The sequence below is a fragment of the Dipteris shenzhenensis genome, chromosome 1, assembly GCF_047967505.1.
Source record: "Dipteris shenzhenensis isolate YYH24624 ecotype China chromosome 1, Dip_SZ_1.0, whole genome shotgun sequence".
Classification (NCBI taxonomy): domain Eukaryota; kingdom Viridiplantae; phylum Streptophyta; class Polypodiopsida; order Gleicheniales; family Dipteridaceae; genus Dipteris; species Dipteris shenzhenensis.
In genome coordinates this window covers 22,808,637-22,824,697 of record NC_141596.1, presented here as the reverse complement: position 1 = coordinate 22,824,697, position 16,061 = coordinate 22,808,637, and the positions used below count along the sequence as shown (strand labels likewise).

The 16,061-nt window shown below is 40.3% G+C and overlaps 1 protein-coding gene across 2 annotated transcripts in view; it reads left to right on the top strand.

Moving 5' to 3' along the window:
- Nucleotides 1-13,898, top strand: part of LOC147905554 (diacylglycerol O-acyltransferase 1-like) — a 124,109-nt gene extending 110,211 nt beyond the window's left edge. For both annotated transcript variants that reach the window (XM_087373278.1, XM_087373269.1), the window contains exons 10-17: nt 586-722; nt 884-965; nt 1,140-1,160; nt 1,546-1,608; nt 3,953-4,000; nt 12,693-12,755; nt 13,308-13,361; nt 13,664-13,898. In XM_087373278.1, coding sequence (XP_087229404.1) covers nt 586-722; nt 884-965; nt 1,140-1,160; nt 1,546-1,608; nt 3,953-4,000; nt 12,693-12,755; nt 13,308-13,361; nt 13,664-13,771 — 576 coding nt within the window. In that variant the 3' untranslated portion in view covers nt 13,772-13,898. The remainder of the gene's footprint in view (nt 1-585; nt 723-883; nt 966-1,139; nt 1,161-1,545; nt 1,609-3,952; nt 4,001-12,692; nt 12,756-13,307; nt 13,362-13,663) is intronic.
- The last annotated feature ends 2,163 nt before the right edge of the window (nt 13,899-16,061 follow it).

Below are 16,061 nucleotides of genomic sequence, written 5' to 3'. Positions count from 1 at the left end.
TTATTCCAGCAGAACGCTGGTTTGTGAAGTCTTTTGAGCTCACAAGATCATAAAACTGCACAATTTATATTTTCTTTTGGATTGTCTAATAGCTCACATCTACAGGGGGCATCAAGGCATTCTGCACCATCATGAACAGTGCAGCTGGTAAGAGTACCCCATTTTCCTACCATGGAAAGCATTGTGAGAAATTATTTTCCTGTGGAAATGGTGCACACTACAAATTGCAGCCAGTGGATGGATGAACCCATGCCTCATTGCAGCTTTGAACTGGGATGCCTCTATCTATTTAATGAGTTGGCACTCTAGCTAGTTTGGCAATGGGTATAGCTCACAATTGGGATGCCTTTCTTTTGGCACTTCTCTTATGTACATTGATTTAATCTGTGGATGTAATAAACTTTCTTGTTGTTCAAAAGGATCTTGCAGTGAAGAACGTGTTGCCAAATAGCTAAAAACTGTAATTTTCATTCTTGAAATTTTGTAGGATTGCTTGTTTACTTGTATGGATGCTCTTAATTACAATTTTCATGCGAGACACAATGTATGGTTATAATTGGAGAAGGTTTTATCTTGTTTTGGCAGTATATTAATCCAACAATAAAGAATTCACAGCATCCATTGAAAGGAAATTATCTCTATGCCATTGAGAGGGTGTTGAAGCTCTCAATTCCAACGCTTTATGTTTGGCTGTGCATATTCTATTGCTTATTTCATCTTTGGTACGCATTCTTCTTCTTTTGTTCTCAATTGCCATTGGCTAACCAGAGTGGCAGCTAGTGTTGTGCATACAGCTTCCATGTGTCCACAATTCACCTATCTTATCTATTTAAAGGGTGCTTAGAGAAGTTCACTAATAGCAAATTATGAATTCTTTCTGTAGGCTAAACATCATTGCTGAGTTAACTTACTTTGGAGATCGCGAGTTCTACAAAGATTGGTGGAATGCAAAGACAGTGGAGGAGGTAAGTGGTTTGCTGTAATGATTTTCATAACGTTACTAGCATATTATGTTTCAATATTGATCTGCATGGCTTCCATCCTTGAATACAAAAATGTTTCTTTCCATAATGAATGTGGTTTTTGTTCTGTGGTGCATTTGGCTACTTGTCCACTTTGGGCGACATTCTGCATCACAGTATTGGAAGATGTGGAACATGGTTAGTTTACTATCTAAGATCCTTTTGAGATGTAAACTCTGAAGAAGTTCTTGGATCTCTTTCCTTTTATCAGCTTTAAATGGTTTTGGTTGAAGTCATTTTGTTGAATGAATTTGTTTGCTCATCCTATGTTTGCACATGGGGCAGAGACTATGTGTTTGTCTTTTGCTATTTTCTAAATATAGTCTATGGGATTGATTTATTTGCTTTATGTAAACTCACTGTGTGCGTGCACACATTCATGCTTGTGTGTATTGGCATTCACCTTTTTTGGCTTGTGTTTTCATAATCAGCCTTCCCAATACCAGTTAGGCGTATTTGTTTCTTCAGTTGGTGCATAAGCAATAGTTGTTGTGAAATAAATAGTTTCTTGGTGGGTGGACAGCCTGTTCATAAATGGATGGTTCGGCATATCTACTTTCCTTGCTTGCGCAGAGGCATTTCAAAGGTGTGTATTCACATACTCTTATTTCAAAATTCTCAATAACTAGAATCGTGGTGAGGATGATAATGCTCATTGTTAGAGAGAATTGCTTCAACTTAACTGATTTTTAACTTCCATGAAGCAGCTATCTTTTTGGTCTTAGTAATGTTGATAGTGTAATGTGCAGGTTTGAAAGCTGAGAATTTGTTTCTTTGTGGTTCCAATATTGCCTTTGTACTAAACCTTGCTGCAAGTCTTTACTTAAACTCAATAATCTTGGAAAGGCTAGTGATCGACTATGATTTAGTTCATTACATACATCTAATCCTAAAAGGAGGGTGCAGAAATTCAGTGTCACAGTGGAGACCTATCACTCATTGGGCACTTGCTATAAAATCCTGGCAAAAGCAATGAGCTTGCGTTTGCATCCAATACTACCAGATCTTATTCATAATACACAGACTGTATTTGTTCATGGCAGAAGCATTTTTTATAATATATTCTCTTTTTGGCAAGCTTTTGAGTGGGCCATGCAGAGTGGACAAAAGATAGCCATTCTACTCTTGGACTTTGAAAAAGCATATGACAGGGTAGATTGGGATTTCTTGGAAGGTTCCCTTCATCATTTTGGGTTTCAAATGCATGGATCAGAGGGGTTTCAGCCTTGTACAGATCAGCCCACAGCCAACTACTTATAGGAGGGGTCAGGGGAGATAGATTTCAGATTTCCAAGTCAGTCCATCAGGGATGCCCTCTTGCCCCTTTTCTTGTCCTATTTGTGGCTAAGGCTATGAGCATTTTCTCAGACCTCGAGCTGACATTATTGGGCTCAGACTACTGCTTAGATAGGAGAAGGACCTCGTCGATTGTGAGCTAGCACCTGACACTACTATATTCTTGGAGGCCTCCCCTTAGACTGTATTTTTTTCAGAACAGCCTTGGACTTGTTTTGTATTGCAGCAGGTGCTCACATTAATTGGAACAAGTTCAATGGCTTTTGGATCAGTGACGATGACAGTCTGGACTGGTTGGCTGATTTGGGCTTCACTTGGACTCTGAGGGGTGTGTCGGTCAGATACTTAGGATGCTAGGTCGGTATGGGTATCTCTTCTTTGCAGCAGCTTGCTCCGGTGTTGGAGAGTATCAGGAGGAAACTCCTTTTCTGGAGTTCAGCCAAGTTAGACCTTGCATCCAGGCTGATGGTTGTCAACCAGGTTATGTTGGCCACGGCTTGGTATGTTTGCTCCTATTGGTGTAGTTCCAGGGATTGCATCACTGAGCTCATAAGGCCTATAAAATTTTTTTTATAGAGTGGGCTAGATGGCACAGACTAGATTCTCAGCATTTTTATTCCCCCTCTTTTCTTCATGACTTGGGGATCAGTGGCTTGGCTCTCTTTGTTAGGACCTGACATTTTCTGAGTGGCAGGATGCTTCTTGGTCCATCTCCTAGTTGAGCCTTGCTCTCTGGAGGATGTGCCTATCTCCCGGTATATACCATTATATGCTGATGTGGATTCTGCCTTGGAGATACCATTACTGCTGATGGATCACAGGTCCACCCTTCTCATACTCTGGCCAATATTTGGGCCGATAATATACACACTTTGATGGCCAGTTGGGCGAGCATGCAGGGGTCCTCTTAGGCAGACTGTGCCAAGAGGGTTATAATGGTGGGGCTCACCCTTTTTCTCAAAGACTACATTAGGGTTGAGGTGGCATTTTCAGCCTCAACCTTGGTCTCTCTCCAGCTCATTTTGAGTTTTTATTTACTCCTCGAGAGAGAGTTTTCTCATGCCCAGCATGATGTATTTCTGCAACGAGCTTGCTGAAGCTGGTTTGTTTCATACTATATGGAAGTCTCTTGCATGAAAAAAAAAAACTGATGCCTTATGCAGCCTTTTCTAGGAATCTTACCAATTAAATGCGCTCACAGAGGGGAGTGAAAAATACAATATTAGCATTCCTCCATATTATCCTGGAAAGACCATACAGTGCCGTGCAATATCATTCAGCCTTAGAAAGAGGGGACTAGCTCATTCTCAGAAATAACTTCCACAATACCTGCAAGGTGAAAAACAACAGCCTGTATGGCATTTGCGTTATTGAAGAAACTAATGTCTTTTCTGAGGTCCGCTTCACTTTTACTCCCATAAACTCATGTTAACCCAGCTCCACGATTCTTTGATGGTTAAGGTTCTCTAAGAAAGTGTTATTGAATCTCTCTTTAACAGAAGCATATATGGTGCACAAATTGCAGATCCAACATTGGATGTAATAAATGGGAACTTTCACAATTTGCTTTATGAATGTTACTTGCCTTTCTTTTTGTTGCGATACTTACTTTCTTGACCTTTTTTTGTTGGCAGGGCAGTGCTATTCTCATCTCCTTTGTTGTGTCTGGGGTTTTTCATGAGGTATGAGGAATATTGTCATCTTTCAAAATTTCGGACTGTTTGAAAGTAGTGCTTTTCGTTTTCATAACACAAGCAAGACAGACATGAAATGAGTGTGGTAGGTAACAGGCCAGATCAGAGATTGAAGAGCTGAGACACAGAAATTATCAAAATATTTTCATGCAGCTCACTGTTTAAATTAGGGTGTTATTATGCACAGTAACCATTCTTGTTCACTCCAAGGTGGTTGTAGTTTAGATGGGTCCGTTTAGGGATGTTGAAGTTAGGGAGCTTCTTCCTACCTTTAGGAATCTTCTGTTAAAACAAGAGCCTGGAATTTCTTGTGGACATCTTGTTTCGTTGGTAGTAGGTGGAGCAGTTGCTCTTCTAGGAGAATGTTGGTTCAGTGTACAGGCTGTAGTGTGTGAAAGGATGTGAGCTAGTATTGGTATTTTGCAAATAGTATACTTAGATACATCAAGAGTGTGCCAAAGTAATCTATTTTGCAAATATTATACTTAGATACATCAAGAGTGTGCCAAAGTCAAATATACAATGGTGACTCCAAAGCAAACTTAAATTTTATTAGTGACTCCCAAGTACACTCCCAAGTACACTGGAAAGAAAAGAGATTATATAAGGAGTCATGCTGGAAATCTGAAATTTTAAACCTAGGCCGGGGCCTTCAAGAATGCTCAAGGAATTTAGTTGTATTGCATGATTTGAAAACTTGAGCTCTGAAATATATGGAATTTGGCCAATGCTCATATGATGCTCACTTCTATGGGATGTTGAAGTTAGGGAGCTTCTTCCCACCTTTAGGAATCTTCTGTTAAAACAAGAGCCTGGAATTTCTTGTGGACATCTTGTTTCATTGGTAGTAGGGTCCTTTCGCTTTTAGTCTATGGAGCAGTTGCTCTTCTAGGAGAATGTTGGTTTAGTGTACAGGCTTTAGTGTGTGAAAGGATGTGAGCTAGTATTGGTATTTTGCAAATAGTATACTTAGATACATCAAGAGTGTGCCAAAGTCAAATATACAATGGTGACTCCAAAGCAAACTTAAATTTTATTAGTGACTCCCAAGTACACTGGAAAGAAAAAGAGATTATATAAGGAGTCATGCTGGAAATCTGAAATTTTAAACTTAGGCAGGGGCCTTCAAGAATGCTCAAGGAATTTAGTTGTATTGCATGATTTGAAAACTTGAGCTCTGACATATATGGAATTTGGCCAATACTCATATGAAGCTCACTTCTATGCAACACTGTGACGGCTACGTGAATATCTTGTATGCATTACATTAATTTAGGTGGTCAATGATGTTTCTTGTAATGAAAGAGAGTTGGACGAGTGTCTATCGTCTGTGCCTCTTGTTTCGTTTTGGAGGAAAAAGGGTCAGCAATGTAGCATATTATGGCAAGAAACTAGGTGACATGTGAACGGCATCATTATTATGTCACCTAGAATAGTGACAAGGGTGACAACTTCCTAAGTGAGGTTGTGACGTCCTAGAGGCCTAGGAGTAGTGGACCATGGGGTAAACTAATGGATATAAGTTAGCATATGTATGATAGCTTAGGGCCTTTGGGTGAGTATTTTCGGCACATTACCTTAGTAAGAGGACCTATACGAGGCTAACCTATGGACAAGTGGTTGTGTGCCATTTATGAGCTCCAAGACCTTCATATATACAGAGAAGACAGAAAATGTAGAGGGGAACACACACACCCACACGCATGTACGCATGCACAAGCGCTTGCGATGGGGTGTTGGAAGAAGCAGTTTGGAGTATCAGGTCTAGTTCTGCTGAGTTTGAGAATTACCACATTGGTATCAGAGTTTCCAAGAAATGGGGTGTGGGGATGATGGTTAATATATATACATTCATGGTTCTGACAATACCTTTTAATAGAGGCTTTCAGACATGTCATGGCTCTTCAACCCAACACGAGTTTGGCTTGGGCAAACAGATCATATGATGACAGTTGACAACGTGATAATGGAAGAAAATCTGTTACTCCAATTTTTCGAAAAGGGATTCTATGTCTTATTTGTTTGTCTTTTGTCGTCATCAATGTTGACAAAGATGAATTGCAAAACGTTTGCCGATCAGTGATGGCATGAGGGCACTAAGGGCTGAACGTACGTTAGAAGTCAATTTCACTAGTGTTTGCAATTCTAGGATAGCAAATCCTTTGCCGTGTGTCATGTTTTGTGTGTGTGTGTGTGAGTGTGAGTCTGTGTGTTCAGGCCTTACTTCTTATGGCATGGTAGTAAATTTGCCTTTCTTTTAGAATCCTTCTCTAGCTCTATGTCTACGTTGAAGTTGCGACGTGTGCGCCTTGGCTTCTATTTGGGCTAATATCAATGGTGCTCTCTTTGTTGTTGATTAGTGCAATGGATGCAGTTCTTATATTGTTGTGAAGGTTGTGAGAGCGGGAAGAGAGCAGACAACGTTGGAGAAATCTTGTGAAATGAATCACATACAAATTTAAAATACAAAGAACTTGGGTTTTGTAGGAAACCCTAAGCCGTAGAACTAGATCAAATCCTAGAGCGACATGTGACATGGCAGCATTTATGGTCCTCTCTAGGATCATAGACTTTATTATTGAATTGGAGTCAGTTATTTATTTAAACTCATTTAAAACCCCTGAGAGCATTATCCAATCCATGGTTAGCATAAGCCCACCAACCAAAATGCAAGTGATTGGAGTCTGACTTGATTCTTAGAGATTGCATCATCATGCATTGTCAATGTCCCTTTGAAAGAAATAGGAAAACCCTTTGGTATACATCTATTGGATAACCCTTGGTAGAACACTAGATCATCTGGATCTGCAGATTTTCCACCTTCTCAGGGATGAAGTGAGATCTTATATCAATGTGCTTAGTCCTAGAATGAACCACATGATTCTTCACCAAAGCAATGCAGATTGGTTGTCACAACCTATTGTACTATGCCAAGATCGTCAAGTAATCTTTGAATCCAAATCACTTTCACGTATTGCTGCATTTATTGCATATACTCAGCCTTATTGGAAGAAAGAGCAATAATACTTTACTTCTTGCTCACCCATGAAATACTACCACTGTTGAGATTAAAAGCGTAGCATGTAGGAGATTTTTTGTCTTTGCTACCTGCCCAATCAATGTCACAAAACCCTTGTAGCGAGTTTTGGAAAGCCCATAAAAGATCCCAAAATGCATAGTACCTTTGATATGGATCCTTTTGGCGAATGTGCCATATACTAACTAACATGCCCAACCAAGTCTTGTGCACAAGATTAAGAGGGCCTGCTGCCCTTTTCTGCTGCTCATATCTTTGGAAAGGTAACCAGTGCATCTTCCCATAGACACCACCCTGACAAAAGGAGATATGTGGCTCTACCTGATCCAAGGTGTCAACATGCTAAGCCGTTTTATTGTTGCGAAGGCTTTTGGGATTGATGTGATCCCTCCTCTTGTGCTAGAGGTTAGTAGTAAGCTGTTTGGATGTAGAATATGCATGTTTTGACTTCATCACTTTGCTACTTGAGCCAACAACTCTGATAAATGAATCCTTTATTGTGGATTTTAGCTTTGTTAAAAGAATATCATTACATCATCCTAAAAGGCTAAATAGAACTGAAAGCAAGTTCTTTTTAGCCTTGGAACATATATGATATTTTAAAATATCTCTCACATTTTTCATGTAGAGCCAATGCTGGAATTATGTCATGCTCTTTGATATCAACTTGTAGGCATTTTTAACTTCCACAACAACTGGAGACTGATTTATTAAGTGAAACCACTCCCCTCTACCTGTTTTGTAGGCTAGCTATTTAGCACAGTGCAATATCTGGACCAAGAATCTGACTCCAGCTCAATGAAGGAGTTTAGGGTGTTCAAGATGATGGTGCAATAGTACTTTTTTGCACTGTAGATATGGCACTATGCCATGTGTTGCCCTAAGACTTACTTTACTTCTAGGGTTTAAGGTTTCCTACAAAACCCAGTTGTTTCTCTGAATTTAATATCATGTACAATTTTTAAACTTTGCAAGCTTTCTCAAGTTGTGTATTGTCTCCCTACTCTCACAAACTTCCCAAGTGGTATTAGAGCCTCTTCCCTAATTAGCATTAGTTTGGTACCTCAACAGGACATAAATGTGTTTTTAAAGAGTTCCAAATATCCGTTTAGTGGTTTGTCAGATGCCAAGAAATAGAAGAATGGATTGCAAAAGATGGGCAAACATTTTTGTTCTGACTGCAAATATCAGATTCTTCCTCATTGAATGCAGAGACTTCAACACAAGCATGGCAAATATTGCAAGATAATTTTGAGGTGAACAATGCAGGAAGAGTAGTATTGCAGCTCAAAGGAAATTCATTCTTCAAGGATGAGAGGGAGATCCATTCTCCGCTCATCTCACCAAGCTCAAGAATATCACGAGCAATTGGCAGCTATTTGTGAAAATGGAGGATAAAGACCTTGTGGCAATCACTTTTCTTAGGTGATGACATGTGTTGATATCAAATACTTCCATACTGTGTGATTTGAAATCCAACATGTTTATAAGACTTCTCATTGGGAGGATGTGAAGCGTGTGTTTTGATATCTACAGGGCACCTAGTCTCTCGGTTTGCTCTTTCCGGGGGGGGTTACTTTTGTTGGAGATATCATAGCCAAAGAGTGTGTGAGATGTGATGTGTGATGTGTAGTACTAAGAGATCTAGTACTCGTCAGTGTGAGTCATGTGTGAGTGTCACGTGTCACTATGCGACGTATCCCATATGCACTTGGTGCTAGCGTATAAGTGTGTAGCCTGTAAAGGCTTGTACTTGACTTGTCACTTGTTGATGATGAATGAATGAAAGCCTTAATGGATTCTACATTTGTCTACCGTTTCTTCACTCCCTTGCCTATTTCTCTCTCTCTCTCATTCACACCATGTTTCTAACATGGTATCAGAGCCAGGTTAACCCTGCCATAGCTGCAACATCATCTCTACCATAACCTTAATTCTGTTCAAGCTCCTCCCTCTTGCAGCTGCCTCAGTTCTGCATTCATTTCTGCCTCAGCTGAAGCTGTTCCGCTGCTCATTTTGACCTCCTTTCAGCTGCCTCCTACCCGATTAGGGGTTTTGCACAGCCGACTTTATTGCTGCCTCCATAGCCGCCCTCCTTGCAGCCCTTTGTGTTCATTCCTGCCCATCTAGCATCTCCTTAACCAGGTGCCACCATTCGGGGCACTCTTGGAGAAGTGCCTAGGCCATTGATAGCCTCTTGGATAGCTGGTCGGTGCATCTTCTTCCTCCTAGCTTGCTGTTCGGCACAGAGTTCAAGGCACCCGTGCACGTGTGGATCTTTGAAGATGTCTTGGAGCATTTCAACACTGATTCTAGGGTTGGCAGGCTGTTGCAGCAGAAGTCTTTGTGACTTTTGGAGGCTCTTTCAACCTGCTTTGGAGCTATTATTGCATTCTCGAGTCATTCTAGGGTTGCTGCCGTAGAACTGCCTTCAACAGAGCCATTTTCAGGGCTGTTCCTAGCCTCTAGCTTATATAGAACAGCCTTTTTTGGACTGTTGACCTGCTGGTGCATTTTGATACATCTACACCTCTACCACACCATCCCGGGATAGCTTGGATCTAGTTTACTGAAGCACTTCACACATTTCAAGACATATCATTGTATTTGGCGCCCCTCCAGCTACCTTCTTGAGGATTTCAGACCTCATCACGCCCACAAATGCTCTTCCCTTGGCTCATTCTTGCATTCCGGGGCATTCTTCACTCAGTTTTACATTTTGGGGCATTTGGAGCACCGCTAGACACCTATATCTGCTCGAGACCAGCCCATTCCTTTTGCTGGTCCTTCATCTTAGCTTGCTGTCCGCCTTCATCAAGGTTTGCCATGATGGCTTCATCGTCTTCTAGTTCTTTGCTCATGGAGAAGTTCAAGGGGGAAGGTTTTCCCACATGGCAAACCAAGATGCAACTGCTCCTTATGCGTCAAGGCGTTTGGGATGTTAAGGACGACAAGGTTGAATTACTTGATCGACAACACCAAAGGCTTTGGAAGCAGTAGAATGCAAAGGCCATTGCCCTCATTGGTCTTTGCTTGGCCAACTCTCTCATCCATCATGTGGACTTCAAGTCAACAGCTAAGGACATTTGGGATCGCCTTGAGACATTGTTTGGTAATAAAATCACTTTTTGAAGCTTAAGTTCTATGATTTGAAAATGGAAGAGAGTGATGAGTTGAATAATCATCTAGCAAGGTTTCTGTCTCTTGTTCAACAACTTTGAAGTTTGAAAAGCCCACCTGATGATCAAGATAAGATGGTTGTCCTTATGAAGAGTATGCATGGAATATCCCGCTTTGAGCGAAATCTTGAAGTACTTCACCTTGCCACTTCCACATTTGATTATATGGTGGCACTAATTGAGAAGGACCGTCGTAATAAGGAAGCCCTTTTTGCCTCTCCTTGTGATCACGCATTTGCTTCCACAAGGAAATGGAAAACCACCAAGAATATTATTTGTAGGTTTTGCAAGAGGAAAGGACATATAGGAACAAGAGAATTGGTATGAGAATATGGTCATGATGGATTTAGCCAATCAGTGATGCTGTAAATTTCAAATTTGATGATGAGCTAGATTGTGCACCAGAATGGAGAGTATTATTCTCTAGAGGAAAAAAGTGATAGTAGCTCAATCCCATTCTGTAAGTCAAATGACTTTGGATAAATAAACTATTGGGATAGTTGAGATTTGCTTGAGGATAGCATCAAGATTTACCAAAGTATGAGTTGGTAAATATGCATCCTTTGGATTTTACTTTTGGTGATCGTGGTTGGATATTCAATGTTGATAATATTGAAGTCCAGTTGAAGTACCAAGATAGAATGCTCATCATGACAGATCTTTTGGTGTTTGGCAGTATGTCATCAGGTGAGAATGCGTGTGTCAAAGGTCAGTGATGTAAATATCTAAAGATTGGAACCTTTAAATAATCCTTGTGATCTTAGGAAAGATTAGGAAATTGGGTTACTTAGTGAGAGGATAACAGTAAATGAGCAATGACTCTCTAGGTTGTGAGTTGTAAGAGATGAAATTAGGTCTGGTTTACTTAGTGAGAGGATAACAAGGTAAATGAGCAATGGCTCTCTAGGTTGTGAGTTGTAATAGATTTCAATATCTAATTCTATATGAGAAGAAATTAGGTTAATAGAATAATTGAATGGATGTTGAATGATTATATCTCCTATTTGTGATTTTACACCTTCATATATGAGGCATAATTACATTTTCCCTAACATCCCTAACTAGAGATTAATCAAGATTGGATAGTCTAGGATTAAGGCTAGCTGAAAAATCTGGATTGATCAAGGGTTGAGGAATATAGTCTATTTCAGGGTTGGCAGTAGCCAAGGTTGAGACTATGCTAAACTCAATATCGGTATTGGAAACAACTTGAGGTTTCGGATTAACCTAACTAGGGCTTAACTAGATTGCATAATCTAGGATTAAGGCAGATGAAACTAAGATTTGGATAGATCGGGGGTTTAGGAATATGTCCAGGGTTGGTAGTAGCCAAGATTGAGAACTAGAGATTGCGGTGTGAAAAGCATGGCTATATGTTAAAGCATGCTATTTGGGGCATGACTTTTATAGTGCAGTCAAGACTCAGAATGCTAAGAAAAGGGGGGACAGACTTACAAATAGAAGTGAGCGAGGCTTAGTTCATGGGAGTCTTGGAGAAGGAATTCCTAGAAACCAAAGGACCTATTGGCCTGTTCGAGGCATTGAATGGGAGGTGAGCTCAGTAGCTCAACCTTTAAGGGGTTTGGGTATCTTATGACTGTTGTAATTTGCTATGGTTTTACAAGTAAATTGATTCTAGCTCAAGGAGCTTACTTGAAGGTTGAGGGGCCTTTTAGAGCTAAGTCTGAGCCCATGTGTCAGGACATCTATTATGATTGCAAGAGCAATCATGATTGTGTTCCTCAACCAAACGGGGGGGTGTTGACAGGCATGGTAGAAGGGGCCAACAGATCTAATGGTACGTAAAATAAAAGTGGAATAAGGGAGCCATGGACCCTTGTGCCTAAAATGCTAGCTAATTGGTAGGATGCAAGCTTGGTCTATATGAACATGGGTCTCTTGAATTAGGTCCAGCCAATCATCCAATGAATGAGGTTGTATGGAGAGGACAAAGGGGTGGCATTTCTAATGGATATAGTAGTCCTTTCAATTTGGAAAATAGGACAAGTTGGTTGGAAGAGGCAAGCTAGTAATGATACAATCTGTAAGTGCTATCATGACATTAAGCATGTGTTATAAACAGACTTAGGCCATTCCATGTCGTTGTATATTATCAGACTAGCTGCCTTTCCTAGTCATAGAAAGTGGTATCATAGGCCATCATAACTACCTTGTGATGAGGAGCACTTAAACCTTTAAAAGAGATCAAGGCAATCTGAAACAAGCGATATTGAATGAAATGCTCTTGCTGTCAACAATGTGTTATGAGGAGGATTGTAGCCACACAGCGCTCATATTTGTTGTAGCTCAGACATAGTGACAGGTGGGGATGTTTTGGTTCCATGGTAGTCTTATGCATAAGTAGGTCTGTGTATCATTAAATGACCTGGAATGGATGGCATTGTTTCTTTTTGGGCGTGTCTACAATTTTGAGGAGGTTCACTGTTTTGATTGTGTTTTACAGTTATGCGTTGGTGTCCCCTGTCACATGCTTAGGGGCTGGGCTTTCCTTGCCATAATGTTTCAGGTAGGATTTGTGCTCTGATTTGGTCTTTCTTCAATCGACACTGTCTACACGAACGAGTTAAATGATGATATCAATGACAGGAAAACAGGAATGCATAATAAACTATGGAAGGTTTCTAATTGGAAGCCTTGAATATTTTACACTTACAAAGTGTCTTGGGGCATGCGTCTTATTTCTCTTTACAGTAGCCTGATCCTTCTAGTTTTATGTTTTTTCCTTTTGTCTTGGGGGAGCGGGAGGAATTGATAGGGATGCAAAACGTTTCCATTTTTGAGATTTCCTGGTAGGACTGGTACTTGTCCACGTGCATCTTTGACTGACAATATACAGTGGTACAATCAATTTTCTCCTGAAGCTGTATTATACACTTCAAAGCATTCCAAGATAGAGTGATAGGTTTATGGATCTACTTGCTTATCCAACAACCCATTCATCCAAGTCATAATTATGTTGCATCGTATGATTTCAGTAGCGTATAATTCTTTAAAGGTCGTTTCCACCACATTTACGTATGGTATGTGATAGTTTATATTGTTTTGGTGGCGTCTACAGGTTCCTTTGGTGGCTATCACAAATCACTTGCAAAAGAGATTTAAAAATTTGATGGTGCGTCATCGTAGCAACTCCTGGCAATCCTAGATTTGCTGATTCTAAATTAAGGGTGTTCATCTGTCTTTACTACCTTCTCCCATAGTCTTGGAAAAAGAAAATGAAAAGGCAGAAAGATAGGAATTTAACAAAATCAGAGGGTGGGGAAGATAAAGGAAACAAAGCCAAGGGATCAAAATATTAGGAAGGGAAAACCAAGATTTTTTTGATGTGAGAGGTACTCCCCACCATCAAATGTTAATCTATTTGATTTGTGTGCTGGCATTTCCTAGCTTATTCAGTTTTACCGGTTCTTTCAGGTTGGCAACATGATTTTTTGGTTCTTTTTCTGCATTGTGGGCCAGCCAACGAGTCTCCTTCTTTATTATCATGATGTCATAAATCAAGGTTCTGTATCTGGACAGTAATTACATCCCAATTCTTACTCTTGTAAATTTCAAGCTTCCCACTTGTGGCTGAAACATGTGCAGGGAACCCTTTTCTTTGTAGGAAACATTATAAGAAAGTTATTTCGGCAAACATCATTTTCTTCTTCAAGTGCTGTAGCAAATAATAAAGCCCATCCAGGATCATAGCAGCGAGTGTTATTTTTTGAGCTAGATTCTAGATCCAGCTTTGAGCTTGGGAGACACTGAGCTTGCAAGATTGTGGGGTGCCTTCTTTTGTTAATATGCAGTTCTAGCTAAGGAGTGTAGGTGAAGCTGCAGGAAGGGTTGAGTTTGCTACGATAGACTGTTATAGGGAGCCTTTAGATTCAATGGATTCATATATGAATCACTGCATCTGCTTGCTGTATGCAGGAGAGAGTGAGTAGGTCCATGTTGCACCTAAATTCTTCAACCACAACTCTCTCTCTCTCTCTCTCTCTCTCTCTCACTCACACACACACACACACACACTCTCACACTCACACTCACACTCACACACTCACTATCACTACTACACTCTCATCCATTGAGACACATACACCCACACATAGCCATTTCACCTCACTTGTAGCAATTCTCATGATGCCAAGGATCAAGTAGATTTTTGTGACCCTATATGCACAGGCACGTGCAGTTCTCAAGAAACTATACAAAATGTCCCACTTGCGATTTTGGAGATGTGCAATGGGAACTCAAATAGCTTGGTTGTCCATGCGAGCGTGCATACCCACACCCATGCTCAAGTTGCATGCATGCAAACTCACAAACATGCACGGCGCAGGCATGTATATGTACATTCGGGAGTTTGTGAGAACTAATATTGGTTACCTTGTGTGAGAACTAATATTGGTTACCTTGTGTGAAGAGAATATACGGCGTGGAGGATTCGTCGCTATTCATTGAGGATGGTGACTTGGTTGACAAAAGGGTTCTCCAGGAGGTTGTGAGACCTCAGCTCACTACACTATAGAGAAACCCACCACAAAGATGCTACCTGACTACATCACCAATCACCAATGTCATCAAGTAGATAGTGAAGCTTTTGGCAATCCACATGACCAAGCCACGCTTGATGTAGTGTGTAGGTGACCTATGGGGAAGTCAAAGTACCCTACCTTATCCTTATGATTTGGCTATATTATGCCCATCTATTGATAGAAGCAAAACTTAAAATGTTGCAAAAGCTATGTGATATCAACAAAATGTTGCCCTCGACTCATGCATACTATGGTGTCACCAATGGTAAGTCTAGTCCGTCAAATGCAATAGTGATGCAATAGTTATAATTGGAGCAAATGAATGAGGCTCTAATTTTGAAAGCTACTACTCAAAGGAATCTCTCTTATGGCTTAGGGCAGCCTTCATGTAGCATACACTATTTTGTAGCATACACTATCTTAGATCCAATCCTTGACGTTTCCTTTCCTCTTCCCTCCATCGTGTGTTGTGCGCCTTTATTTTGTGTTCTCAAGTAACATTTCAATTATAACTTCATCCATGGAGACGGTGGTGCTCTTTGAAATTTTGTTTCCCTTGGGTTTACATGTTTTCTCTTAGTGGTGTGGAAACACATGGATAAAGGTTCTTTCTTTGCTACCCCAAACCATCCTTGTTTACTTAGTGGCTCTAGACCTTTAAAGAAATAAAATGAAAGTGACTACCTTTAGTGGTCCTTCAACTTCAAATGCTCTTTTTTTCAAAGTATTGTCAACTTCCTCCAACATAGGAGATATAGTTTCTAGAATCAAAGATATTTCATCCCCTTGTTGATGATATCACTCATGATGTTTCTTTGACGTGGGTTATAACCTATTGTTCTATTTCTACAATCCTAAAGTGCAACTTTCTCTTTTGTTTAATGCTTTAATTAGGCAGAGATCGATAAAAAGTTATCATTCTTAGAGCGCAAGAATAAGATTTTACCTTTGACTCACTCTTGGTCAAGTCTCTTGTTGCACATCTTCCACCAATTTGGTAGCCATGCATCCTTGCATGGCAGAGTCTATACTATTGCTAGATCCCATTAGGATTTGGTTGTGGTTGCAATCTCTTTTGCTCTATACATTTAGTATCTCCTTTCTCAACATTTACCAAGAGGCTTTCCTTGAAGCACATGATAGCTTCGACAATGGGTTTTAAGATGGATCTACTAGTGTGCTCAACCTCTTCGATTACCTTGATGATTTCTTTTCCTTGCTCATTGTAGTCAGCACCTACGGTTGGATAGTTGGGACTGAAGGTAAAAGTTGCACAAAACCCTAATAAGATC